The sequence below is a fragment of the Diceros bicornis genome, chromosome 27 (assembly GCF_020826845.1).
Source record: "Diceros bicornis minor isolate mBicDic1 chromosome 27, mDicBic1.mat.cur, whole genome shotgun sequence".
NCBI lineage: Eukaryota > Metazoa > Chordata > Mammalia > Perissodactyla > Rhinocerotidae > Diceros > Diceros bicornis.
Window position 1 is genome coordinate 16,803,849 of NC_080766.1, and position 13,976 is coordinate 16,817,824.

At 37.0% G+C, this 13,976-nt stretch overlaps 1 protein-coding gene across 1 annotated transcript; it reads right to left on the reverse strand.

Annotated features, from left to right (window-relative positions):
• Positions 1–1,852: 1,852 nt before the first annotated feature.
• Positions 1,853–13,227, reverse strand: HSPA13 (heat shock protein family A (Hsp70) member 13). Its single transcript, XM_058570702.1, has 5 exons — positions 13,161–13,227; positions 11,270–11,610; positions 8,170–8,383; positions 6,289–6,456; positions 1,853–4,997 (listed from the first exon to the last, which is right to left on the reverse strand). The coding sequence occupies exons 1-5, from the start codon at positions 13,183–13,185 to the stop codon at positions 4,330–4,332; spliced, it is 1,416 nt and encodes a 471-aa protein (XP_058426685.1). The 5' UTR covers positions 13,186–13,227; the 3' UTR covers positions 1,853–4,329.
• Between the last annotated feature and the right edge of the window lie 749 nt (positions 13,228–13,976).

Below are 13,976 nucleotides of genomic sequence, written 5' to 3' on the forward strand. Positions count from 1 at the left end.
TAATTCAATAAGGTGTAAAACAAACTGCATTTGCTCCTGCTTTAACATCCAAATAACTTAATGTAAGGCAAACTGTCTATTAATTCTTTCCAAAACCAGATGTTTTACCAAGGCAAATTTATTTTCCTTTATATTTCATTAGCAGAATTCTCAATAACTTGCAGAAATTTTAGACCCATAGAATCTGAGTCTTGAGATTATTAGAGATATAATAACCTATTTTGTTGTGGCATTTTCTTATAATCCCACATAAAATTGGCAAGTTGCTGAGATCTTTGTTTACTTTCCTATCTTTCTACCATATCCATACATATTTAGCACTTTCTATGTCCTAGGCACTCACAAAAACCCACTGAAGTAGGTACTATTATCTCCATTTTGTATTTAAAAAAATCTGTAAATTCTAATTTGCATGTCAGAAATGGAAAGGATTAAATACCATTATCTAAATCTTTAACAATTTTATCTGGTAAAACAAGAGGTCTTTCATGGATACTATCCAACAGTCTAGCACGGAACAAAAAACGTACTAGGGGATTGTATTATGAGATGGATGAGGCAGTACAGCATGGAGGTTGAGCATGGGCTGGATTTGAATCATGACTGCTACTTATTAGCTATATAATCTTAGGGAAATTACCTAATACATCTGTGCCTTAAGTTCCCTATCTAAAAATGGGGATAATTGCACCTACTCATAAATTTGCTAGAACAAAACCAAATTGGTTACTATCACTAAAACCTTGGTAGCACTCTATTATCTATTGCTGAATAACAAATTAATCCAAAATGTAGTAGCTTAAAACAACAAAAATGTATTCTCTCACAGTTGTCGTGGGTCAGGACCCTGGAAGCTGCTTAGCTGGATGATTCTGGTTTAAGGTCTCCCATGAGATTACATTCCAATTTCAACCAGGGCTGCATCATCTGAAGCCTTGATTAGGGTGGGTGAGTTCACTTTCAAGGCTCGAAGCTGGAAGTTGATATTGGCTGTCAGATGGAGTGCCTGTTTGCCTACATGTGTCGCTCATCTCCCAGGGCCTCTCTTCTCCATCTGTATTCACCAGAATAGCCTGTCTTCGTTACAGCAAGCAAGAGAGCACGCACGCAAGACTGAAATAGGTCTTTTTTACAGTCCAATTTCAGAAGTGACATTCCAAGGACTAATGCCATATTCTATTCATTAGCAGTGACTCATCAAATCTTGCCCAAATTTAAGGGAAGAGGATTACACAAGGAGGTGAATCCCAGGTTGGGATCATCAGAAGCCATGTTAGATGCTGCCTGTCTCAATGGGGCACTGTATATTTGTCAAATGAAATAAATATGGAAGTGTCACTGTATTTCCCCCTATATTTGAGTTCCTCAACAATGGTAGTTAAAATAACAATGAAGGAATCACAGGAACTAGCACTGGAGAGAGTCAAGACTACTATCTTTATTTAATCGTTCATTTGAAGACTACATTAAGGGATCATTTGAAAAGACTATATTAATCAAATGAATTAAAAAAAATTATAGAGTTTTTGTCCAAATAAGACAAACTTAATTAGAAAACTATAAAGTATTAACCATCAACCAAAGGATTACAGTAGTCTACTATGCAGGATTATTTACTATCTAGGTTAGTTTAGGTCTTGGCTCCATTATAGTCAGAAGCCATGAATTGCTATTCAGAATTCTGGAGATACTGTTCATATGATACAGGAACTGTCTCTTCTAAATCAGGGAAATAAGTAGAGAAGTATATAAGCAATCCCACAGACAGGATGTTGGGAACTAGGCAATAGATGCTGAGGTGATGTGCCAAATGTACACCAGTATAGTCCTGAATGGAAAATAAAGTACACAGTTTAAAAAACAAACTGCAAAGTAGGATTTATTTACATTAAAATGTGAATTACTTGTGTACACACAAATTTAAGAGGCACAGTCTGTTATGCACAATAACTATAATCTTCAGTACATGTTATACACAGTAGTATCTGTTGATAAGTCAGCGGTTTGAGTGGAAACACAGTACCACAACACTCCCGATACAAAATAAATTACCCATTCACATAATCTAATCATACAAGACAGTTAATATTGTAAAAGTTAAACGCTTCAAAAAGCACTAGCTAGATGTACAACCAAAATGTAAGTTTGTTTTATGAAAAATGTCTTCAAATTATTATGCATAAACGATCCCTTTCAGGATGCATTTTTATCTTTTAAATAAATAAACTACATTAACTTTAAGACTATTTAGATATAGCCCCCTAAAATATGATTGAAGACAGACATTACTTCTTTTTAAAGGTGTAACTATACTAGAGAATCTGCTAAACTACTGCCCCCAAATTCCAACACTGCCATTCTATTTTTCAGACACAAATTATTTAAATTCCAATTTTAGTGTATGAGATTAGCTGCCCTGTTTTGCAAATTGTTTCCTCTAAAAAGTGTCAACAGATTGTCCTGGACTATCTTATATATAAAATGCTTATCTAAAGCATTTTAGGTTAAAGCTCATACTGTATGTAGAGATTTTGATAAATTGAACACTTTTCTTTCAAAGACCTTCATGAAAAGATCTTTTTCAATTCTAAAATCTACTAAAGATTTATATAAAGTCCAAGAGAACACTTGAATATTTCTATAATGCAGTGAAGGATTCATCTTTGGCATTTCTCTGTTAGTTCTAAAATAAAATATGTTAACAAACATTTTATATTTTTCTATCTACCTACTACAGACATTTTGTGTACACAAAAGTATTTGACTGAAATTGTTTTAACAGCAATTTCATTGCTAACAAGCATTTTTTTTAGATCTGCAAAAAATACTAACATACAGCTTTTTACTATAATAAGCTGAGATGTTTTGATGTCGCTGAAATGAGTTTGCTTAGTTGTCTTTTTCAGTGATTGGAAATTCAACACCCTTTCAAATTCAACAATGGATAAAGCAGACATCCTTTAACAAAAATGTTGACCAGAGTATAATTTTCGAATATTGATATGAACTATGCCTGTATTAAGGAAAAAGAAAGTGTATCTTCAAATAATATGGGCATCACAGAAACAGAACTGCGATCTTTTCTTTCTTGGTCCCCGCAGCTTTTCTAAAAGGAAACAAAACAAAATAGAACTGCTACAAATGCTGATTTGTGGAAATTCTTCCACATTGCCTCCTTCCACATTAGATTTCCACATTATTTCCAGTATTCACAAATTTTTTGCTCTCATCACACACTAACCTTAAGGCTGAACATAGTCTAAATGTGACTATTTTAAAATGATAGTAGGAAACAATAATAAAGTTTTTATAATTGAGCAAATTTTCCTCATTCAAAATTAATATGGGGGAAAAAAATCTCAGTAAAACTGAGTCAAATATGATTTGATAGTTCAAATGCAAGCTACATTCTCCAGGGCTTACTGAAAATAAAACAAAGAAATATTGTAGCTAATTACTGCTAGTAATGTCTGCAAAGATTTTGGATAACAAAAAGTGATAGTAGTGATGGCTTTATTGTGACATTAACACATTTTTAAAATGCAGTTAATAATTCCCTATTGTTTTCTAACCAGGCAGAATTATGGAAATCCAAGCAGAGAATGATGCACAGTAGATGCAGGAACTAACAAGTAAATTGGGTATTTCTACTATCTGGTATTGAAACATTTGAATAAATCAGTACCTATTTTAGAAAGAAAATAAATTGATCCAATAAATATATTTTAAAAACCTGGAGAATGCAGATTGCATGAATAGGACACAATAGGATACTGAATTTGTGAAAGTAAATTTGTTATATAATATGGCAGTTATTGAATAGTATACATGCAGCTTATATTAATAATACTGCTATCTCCCAGCCAATGTAAGTACCTGACATCAACACTGTCCTTCAAGTATACTTCATATAATAGTTACATGTGATAACCAAGTAAATAAAATACCAGCTCCTGCTAATACAATTTAGTAAGAACTGGGAATCCTATAATTGTCACTAGGCAATGTTTACAGAATTTTAAGTGCATATGGTTATCTACTTCCAGAATCCAGAAAATATAGCCACCCATGCTCTTACAAGGAAGTTTTACCTCAATTCTATCATTTTAGAAGTATTTGTTGGAATGGGAGCTCTCCAAAATCAAATAGGATCAATCTGGTCACATTGAATCCTAAAACAAAATGTTATGTAAAATTTTTATGTAACTAAATGCTGCCTTTTAGGTAAATTTGAGAGATATTTTAGAGACTTTCTTTACTGGAGGAGGTGGTCTGATAAAGAGGAAGAGAGCATTAGACAATCACAAATAAGAATGATTCCTCCAGAATTCAGTTGAAGTTGGTCTTTTGTAAATGCTTATTGGGAATCTCTAAAGCACTGACTTGGAGAGGCCAAGAGCCTCCATCAATCCCTGCTTGGATAGCCACTCCTGTCACCACTGCCAGGTCAGGGTCTACAGACGTGTTGGGATCCTTTCCAAAGAATTCTTGGATGACTTGGCGGATTCGAGGAATACGAGTAGAGCCCCCAACCAAAACCACCTCATCAATCTCAGTCTTTTCCAGGTGGCCTTCTTTTAATACTTGCCGAATGGGTACGAGTATTTTCTGGAAGAGATCTTCATTAAGGGAGTCAAAGAGCTTCCGTGATATTTCTGTTTCAAATAAAACTTGAGTTTCTCCACTTTTCTTTTCAGAAAGGCCAGCTCCAAACACACTGTTCATATGGTGGCCATCCACTGGGGAAAGTCTGTCCTTCGGCAGTTCAGTGTCACTACTCTGAGGTTCCTTCCTGTCCTTTTCCTCCACCGTTAGTAATACTGATAATTGAGCAGACTGATGAAGAGTCAGATTTAATTTGACCATTTCCACAGCTTGTCTTAATCTGTGAATTTCCTCTTTCCTAGAGGGTAGGAAGCCATATGTTTGATAGATCTGTTTATATAAGTACTGAAGCAATCTCTGATTGAAGTCCTGTCCTCCAAGTTTATTGTTTCCTAAGTTAAAAATAAAAAAGTTCACATTATATTTATGCGTATGTGTGTATACGTGTGTTTGTGTAGTATGTATATATACAGGTGATATTCTGGTAATAACAAATCTCTTGCTTAATGTATTATTAAGATTTTATTCATACAAAGACTGTTTAAAAATAACTGGGTTAAAATGATTTTAACTCAAATGTGTACCATTAAAAAACAGTGCATGGGGGCCAGCCCTGTGGCGTAGCGGTTAAGTGCGCGCGCACTCTGTTGCTGGCAGCCCAGGGTTCGGATCCCAGGCACGCACCGACGCACTGCTTGTCAGGCCATGCTGTGGCGGCCTCCCATATAAAGCGGAGGCAAATGGGCACAGATGTTAGCCGAGGGCCAGTCTTCCTCAGCCGAAAAAAAAAAAAGGAGGGTTGGCGTGGATGTTAGCTCAGGGCTGAGCTTCCTCACAAAAAAAAAAAAAACAGTGCACATCTGGGTTAAAATTTTTAAATGATGTAAAAAGTATCTCTGGATATCAAATAATTTTTCAGAAAATAGAGATTGAGAGTACAGATTGGCTTTTAAGTAGTAATTTAAAAACATTAAATGTCATTATTTTTAACAGAAGAAAGTTCTTCTTATAATTTAAAAGTACCAGTAGGCATTTTATCATTTTTTTTTAATCCTTTTGCTTGCATGATTAACAGCTGAAAAGTAGGAAAAAAACTGAAAAGGAAAAGAGTAATGTAATATAAATCCCTAACACTGACTTTGGTTCTAAAGAGAGCCTAGTCAGGAGAAAGCAAAAGGCAGAAGTTAGACCACCTACAACTTACAGCTTCACTTTTCCAACAGGCTTAATTCTTTAAACTAAATTTAAAAAAAACCTTTCAAAGATTTAGAATGCAAAATCCAATCATTTCCTAGAGAATACTACTATTAGATTTTTCTAAAGATACCTATCCTATAAAACATAATGAAATAAACTGATCACTCAATTTTAAAGGAATTTTTCTTTCTTTCTGTTCTCTTCACCATGGCCATAGGAAGTCCTATTGGCTCAGTGAGCAACAACTCTAGCTGGCAGCTACAATGGGCAGTGCATTTATTTGACTTAAAGGATGCCCATTTTTTCTAGACTTCACTTTTTGCTGTAAATATACATAAACAGTGGCAGAAAATTTACGTATACAAAGGACTACCAAAATTAAGCCAAAAAATACTGGAAAAAAATTTTTAAATAAATAATTAACACATCAGATATATTAAGAAAGCACTGCCTGAACCTCTTTAACTCTCTCTGTATTTTCCTTACCAGACATTGCTCGGGTTAGAAACATTCCTCCTTGTTTATTCAGCAATGACACATCTAGAGTTCCTCCGCCCAAATCTATCACCAAGACGTGAAAGACGTCAGCCTTGTGGAGACCATAGGCCATAGCTGCCGCTGTGGGTTCATTTATTACCCTCAAGATCTTCAGTCCTGTAAGATTGGTTGGAGGGAAGAACAACTCACGAGAGGACACTATTAAAAAATTCCTTTCCACTCAATCTCACAACATGTAATAATGAACTCCACCAAGTAATAATGAGAACAGTCACAAACCCAATAAAAATAATGTAAAGGACAGAGGTTATTCTAAATGGATGTCATTAAAGATTATAATATAAAAAAATAAAGGCCCAGATTCAGTAGAACACATCACTCTATTCGTTATTAATTAATACTTAATTTTTTAAAAAAATCAGTCTCTTCTAATTTTCATATTTTACTTGGGAATATATGAGCAATAAAACTTAAATCATTATGTATTGTAACAAACTACTGTGGAAATGAGATAAGCTTACCATGCTCTTCTTTTAAATATGACTTTTTGATAAAAAGAAGAAACATAAACAGAAAAGAAATAACAAAAGGAGAAATCTAGATGAGGTGCTTCAACAGCTACAACAATACTCTTAAGAAGTACTTAAAATACAAGATCCTCAAATGAAAATCTGAAATATATAGTAAATCTGAGGTAATGTTAATGTTAAACGGCAAATGGGCAGGCAAAAGATCAGATTTCCTTGAGCAAAATGCCTGTTTTAAATTAACTGACACATATAACGAGTGGCCTGGAAAGTAAAATGGCTTTCTGTTTCAGGAGTCATAAAAATTATTCAAACTCTGAAGAATTTATTAAAAAGACCATAATACTCTTCCCCTTAGCTCTCTGACTTCATCATTCACTCTGTTTCAGCTACACCGTCCAACTTCCTATCTTCTTATATTCCAGCAAATTCCCATTTTATGGCGGCTACACTGGCTGTTCTCTCCCCTGCAATATACTTCATCTACATACCTGCTTGGCTAACTACTTTGCTTCCTTCAAATCTGCTTAAATGTCACTTTCTCAGTGAGGTCTACCTGACCACACTCTTTAAAATCTGCAAGTCCCCCTACTCTCTGACCACCCAGAAGTCCGGTCCCCTTACCTCTTTTTTTCCATAGCATGTTACTTTCTGATATACATTGTGTCAAGGTTCTCAACTAGACACCATTTTGCCCCTGAGGGGACACGTGGCAATGTCTGGAGACATAAGATTGTCACCACTTGGTGGGGAGGGTGCTGCTAGCATCTAGGGAGTAGAGGTTAGGGATGCTGCAAAATATCCTATAATACACAGGACAGTCCCCCACAACAAAGAATTACCTGGCCCAAAATGTCAGTAAGGCTAAGGGTGAGAAACCCCACAATATACTTATCTTTAATGCTGATTTTCTGTTTTCCTCCAGTAGAATATAAGTTCCATGAGAACAAGGATTTATCTGTTTTGTTTATCGAAGTGCTCAATATTTGTTAAATGGTGTTAAATGAATTCTCCTCACCTCTTTTTTAAAGCATTATATTCACCTTAATATTAAAGAAAGTTTAGAAGAAAAAATTCCTCATTGCTAACATGAGTCCCTGTTCTCTTTCAGCCTGTCACGTGCCTATCTTGATTGGTTGTTGCTGTAATACACACATTTTATATTGTGCTATGGAGCTTTCTTAATTACTGTTTGTAAATCTATATCCATCTAATTTACCTACCATATAGCTTATTTATGTGCTTAGTCAGGTGGTTTGCAAAGTGATACACCTTACTACAGAAGATTTTCAACCTAAGAAAATTTTGAGAAAAATGCAAACTCAGGCAACGGTGATATTACCTGCTAAGTTAGCAGCTTCAATTGTTGAATTTCTCTGTTTTAGATCAAATTCTGCTGGTACAGAAATAACAGCATTGGCAACTGGCATTCCAAGATACTCCTCTGCCATTTGCTTCAATTTCAACAATAGTCTAGACCCAACATATTCTGGGGAAACGGTGATGGTCTCATTACTTGTCACAGAAAACTCAACCATTCCATTTTTGTTTAAAACCTGTGAATGAGATTTGAAAGACAAAGTGTAAAAGTGTGTGTGTTTATACACATATATATATACTTACACACATACATAAACACTGAACTTATTCAATCAAAAATTACTTTTACCTTTACAAGGTCATAAAATTCATTTGTAATCGATCAAGTACATTTACTAAGATTAGTTACTCAAAGTCATACTTTAAAAATCTATAAAATGAATCCACACCATATAACAATAGAATAATAAAATTCATTACCAAGCATATAATTGGAACAGAGAAGATTCTCAATATATATCTGTTAAATGAATGAAAGGAAAAATGAAAGATGAAATATAAGAAGAACTGTTGCTAAATCATGTATGTGACTCAGGATCTTTTTTTTTTTTTAATTAACTTGTTTCCAAAAGTAATAGATAATTGAAAGAATGTTCTGGTACATACTAACAAGAATAATTTTAGTACTTCATTATATTCTTATCCAAGAATCAAATATCACTTACATTCCTGTTTGCATGAAAACATGCATTATGTATTAGCTTACTACCCCTGGTAATGTGGTTGCACATTTAAAAATCTAGATTAATTCTAAAACATACTATCGTAGATTCACCAATAGATTGTATTAACATCAATAGTAAAGAGAATTAGTCTGTTTTAAGAAATGATAAAAATTTTACCCCATTAGGTTTCAGTCAAGAAAACCTGACCTTCCTGAAAGTACTTCCCCTGTCTGGGGAAAACAAAAACATGCTACAGACAGTATTAAAATAAGGTCCAAAGACACCAGTACCATCAGAACCCACATCAAACAGAAACAACAAAAAGTTACATCACTTAGAAACGTAGGGAAAAAAAAAACTTAAAATAACTCTTGGATCAATAAATAATGTACCCAAAGCTGTAATTTAGAGGAAATGTATAGCTTTATATGAATTTACCACTACATAAGAAAGAGCATAAATTAAAGAATCCTAAGAAAGAAGCTAAAAAATAACAAATAAAATAAACCCAAACAAAGAAATACATGGAGAAAAGTTTTTTTCTCCTTTGAAAATGGATAAAAAGTTTGAGAATTTTTATAGGTGGGTTATTCAATAAGCAGCACTGATACAACTATTTATTTTAACATCTATTCATTTAGAATCCCACTTCATAATTTACAAGAAAAACTCTACATGCAATAAAGATTTAAACTTTTAAAAGAAAACACTCAGCAAAACTCAGACCTATAAACACTCAAATAAAAGCATTAGGAAAAAAAATACAAGTGGATAGGATGGAAAAGGCCATTGTAAGTACAATAGGAGTCCAAAACCATTGTTAAAAAATTATCAAGAGCCTGGTGGCATAGTGGTTAAGTTCGGGCACTCCACTTCAGCGGCCCGGGGTTCATGGTTTCAGATCCCAGGTGCAAACTGATGCACTGCTTATCAAGCCATGCTGTGGCAGCATCCCATATAAAGTAGAGGAAGATGGGCACAGATGTTAGCCCAGGGCCGATCTTCCTCAGCAAAAAGAGGAGGATTGGCAACAGATGTTAGCTCAGGGCTAATATTCCTCACACACACAAAAAAATTATCAAGAGATGGGGCCAGCCCAGTTGCATAGTGGTTAAGTTTGTGCGCTCCGCTTCGGTGGCCCAGGGTTTGCAGGTTTGAATCCCAGGCGCTGACACATGCAACGCTCATCAAGCCATGTGTGGTGGAGTCCCACATACAAAACAGAGGAAGATGGGCATGGATGTTAGCTCAGGGACAACCTTCCTCAGCAAAAAGAGGAGGATTGGCAACAGATGTTAGCTCAGAGCCAGTCTTCCTCACCAAAAAGAATTTTAAAAAAGTTATGAAGAGATGATTTCACCACATAAAAATTTAACACTCTTGACAGCTCAAAAAGAAAATTATATATAATCAGTAAAAAAGAAAAAAAAATAAAGGAAAAAATACTAAAAACATATCACAAAGGTATTCTTATAGTCCTTAAGGAAAAGATAAACATCTCAAAAGAAAATAGGACAAAGGACAAGAAAAGGATCACTAAAGAAAATAAAATTGCCAGTTAACAAATTTTTTAAAAATCTGAGCTCACTAGGAATCAAAAGAATGCAAATTAATACAAGATACTATTTTTCACTTACCTATTGGCAAAGACTGAAAAATAATAACTAGTGAAGACATAGGCACTCTAAAAAATAGTTAAGAGCACATAATCTTTTCAGTGCACAATCTGGTAAGATAAATCAAAAGCCTTAAAAACAAGCACATTTGACCTAACAATTCTACTTCTAGAATTTAGGTTTAGGAAATCATTAGACAAGTGTACAAAGATATATGTACAAGGATACTCACTGGAGCTCCAACATTAGTGGAAAACCAGGGAAAAAATAAAATGTACACTGATAGAGACTGGACAATTAAATAATGGAATAGTCATCACATGAAACCATGAAAGATAATAATATGAACCTATTGACTAACGGTCCATGATATATTGTTGAGTTTCAAATAAGTCATAAAACAACATACTTAGTATGACTCTTTTCATGTATATAAATACATATACACTCACACGCACAGAGTTATCTATCCATCCATCCATCCATCGGTCTACATGGGGCTTCATTAGCCTTCTCGCTACAAGGAAAGAGCTAAGCAGCATTCTAAAGATGGAAGGGCAAGACCATGGTAAGGCCCTAAGTCCTCGATAGCACGGTGGAGTTCCTGAATGAACTCACACCACACCCTGGCGCTGCTGTGGCATTGCTTGTTATGTAAGATAATATAACTTTCATGAAGATTAAGTCAGTTGAAACAGAATGTTTTGTAACTTGAAGCCAAAGCATTAATTGAAACAGTATGTTAAACTAAAATCAAAACAGATTCTAGCTTAACACTTACCTTAAATGGGTATCTGCCAATTTCAGCCTCCAGCTCCTCTGGGGTAAAAATCTTGCCAATGAATCTTTTGGCATCATATATTGTGTTCTGAGGATTTGAATCTGCCAGCTCTAAGCTTTCATACCCCACATACACATCACTGTCAGTAAAGGACACCATGCTGGGTATGCTGTTATGCCCATTTTCATCTGGAATGACCTTTACTTTCCCAGTGCCAGGAAAAAACACCCCAACTGAACAGTAGGTGGTGCCAAGGTCAATGCCAATCACTTTAGGGGTAGGCAATGGTAGATACTGTTGTGCCAAATAGCCAGCCAACAGGAGAGTCAAAACAGCTGATCCTGAAATACAAGCAAATTACAAGATATGTCTCATCAAACTAGTACAATATGCTCAAGTACTATAGCAAAGCCCCTTTAATACCACTCTTTGAAATAAGACTAAAAATACACTCTCAAAATATTTTCTTTTAAAGTACCAATGACAACTCTTCTCTTACACAGCAAGCTTTTCATAATGTAACCTGGCTATAATACAATTAAAATGAAGTAACAACAAAAACAAAAAACTCGTGTAGTTGCATGTTTGTGTAGTTCACTTATGAGTGAAAAAGGGAATAAAAAGTAAAAATATTTCGATAATCGTGCTGATGCTGATAGGAAAAGCCATTCATCTGGAGCAAAATCTAGCTATAATCCAATTTCTTGATCAACTGATACTTAGATTTTACAGCCTTACGCATAGCTTTATCTACCAGTATTAAAAAGAAACTTGATTAAAATTCCCACAGCAAAAACTGTTATTGTAAGGCTAAAACTCTATCCTCTAATCTCCATTTTCCTTTCAAAAGGATGCAATGGATAAACTGGACAAAATGCTTTTGAAAATTGCTTAGACATTAAACAGCCACTTCATAACAGAACACAGTTAACTTTTTCTGTATTTAAATATGAATTAAGGTACTTCTTGCAGAGGTAATATTTAGGGAAGGAGAAACATAAAAGTGTGTAACCCTGATGACACCATACACGGAAGCTCCTTGAAGGCAGGTTTTGTTCACTGTTGTATCCCCCGTACCAGGAACGGTCCCTAACAAATAGCAGATGCTCGATAAGTGTTAATTGATGAAAAAAAGAATATGAACAAATGCCATGCACATTGTAAACATAACTGAAGAAAGACGCCACTCCAAATTTACAATCAATCTGCTGTCTGGTTTCGGGAGGCTGTGTTATATACCTGCGTCCCACTCATGTTACATACGACCCAAAACGTCAATCTGTTTTAGTAATTGTTAGCTCATCCTCATCAACACCTAATTCAAAGAAATGAAATCCAGCGCCCATCGCACTTTCCTCTTGCTCCTACGAGCAAAATTTCAGAAGCATTTCATCCCCTTCTTGCCTGGGAAGCGTAATTCCTAACGCGGTTTGATGGAAGGCGCAATGGACTATACATTAAGGAGGCCTGGATATCTCAAAAGCCAGCATCCCGTTAGTCTACAGCTCCAGACGCAGCTGCCGCTCCTCCCCCTCCCCCCACAAAGGGATCCTGAAGATTCACGTTTCCGCAGCCTCCCAAAGACCCCAATTCAACCAACGATTCAAGATCGACGTTCTGTTGGAAAGAACCCTTCCCGAGGCCCGATGTCCCTGGGATGTAAGCAAAGGGTCGCCGCGGGCCTACCTGGGCCTACTCGGGCCTGGGCCCGCCTAGAGGCGACCCCCAACCTGGCGCCCGGAACAGACAAAAACGGCCTCTAAGTCACCTTTCCGCGCCGTTCCCGCTGCGCCAACTAGATCCAGTAGCTGCGACAACCACCCCCGCCCATCCCGGCCTCCCCAAACCGCTCCGGGGCCCGCAACAACGACAGGGACCCCCGGTCACTGACCTAAGATCGTCATCTCTCCGGCCATCCCAGTCCCGCGGATGAGGCTTGGGATGACTGTACCAGACGTGGGGCACCGCCCCCACGCCGCCGACAGCCCCGCGGTCTCCTGGGAAATGTAGTCCTCTTGCTCTGATGCAGCCGGAGAAGCTACATCTCTGACCAGAGAAAGGACTTCACTGACCGTGAGGCCCCTGGCTGAGAGCCTCCATTCAACCGCTGCCAGTGACGACTAAGCCGCCCTCCCACGCACGGACTACCCAGCCAATTAGGCTGAGGTGGAGGAGAGTCAAGAAGAGGGCCTGGCGTTTATCATCAAACCTGAAGAGCCTGAAGCCAACTTGAGGTAAAAACACAGTGTCTCTTTAGCAACGCCCCAGCGCTTTGTATTTTGGGAATTGTAGTTCCGCCCTGCCCCCGTTCGCCAGAGGGAGCGTGAGGTCCATTAAGTTATTCGTTTTCTTGGCGGTGTCGGTAAGCGGGCGCAAGGTCGAGCGTTTGTTCTTTCGTTCTTTCTACGTTTTAAAGCGTGCCCGTTTGCCTGGGTTGTAGATTCTAGATGGGCTGCCTCAAAGCGCCCCTCCCCCCAGCCTCCCTGGAAGAGCCCCCGCCGCAGTGCAGGCGCGGAGGGAGCCCGGGTCTGGTGTCCCTGAAGCTCCGATCAGAGCATCAGTCCTCTGCTTTTGTTTGGGGGTAAATGAAGTCAAGCAATTTTAAGTCACTGTGATTTTATCCAAGAGAGCGGGGAGGCATTTTCTCTGTTGCTAACACAGAAGTAGGCCGTTAAAACAAAAACGAAAACAAAACGCCATAGCATTG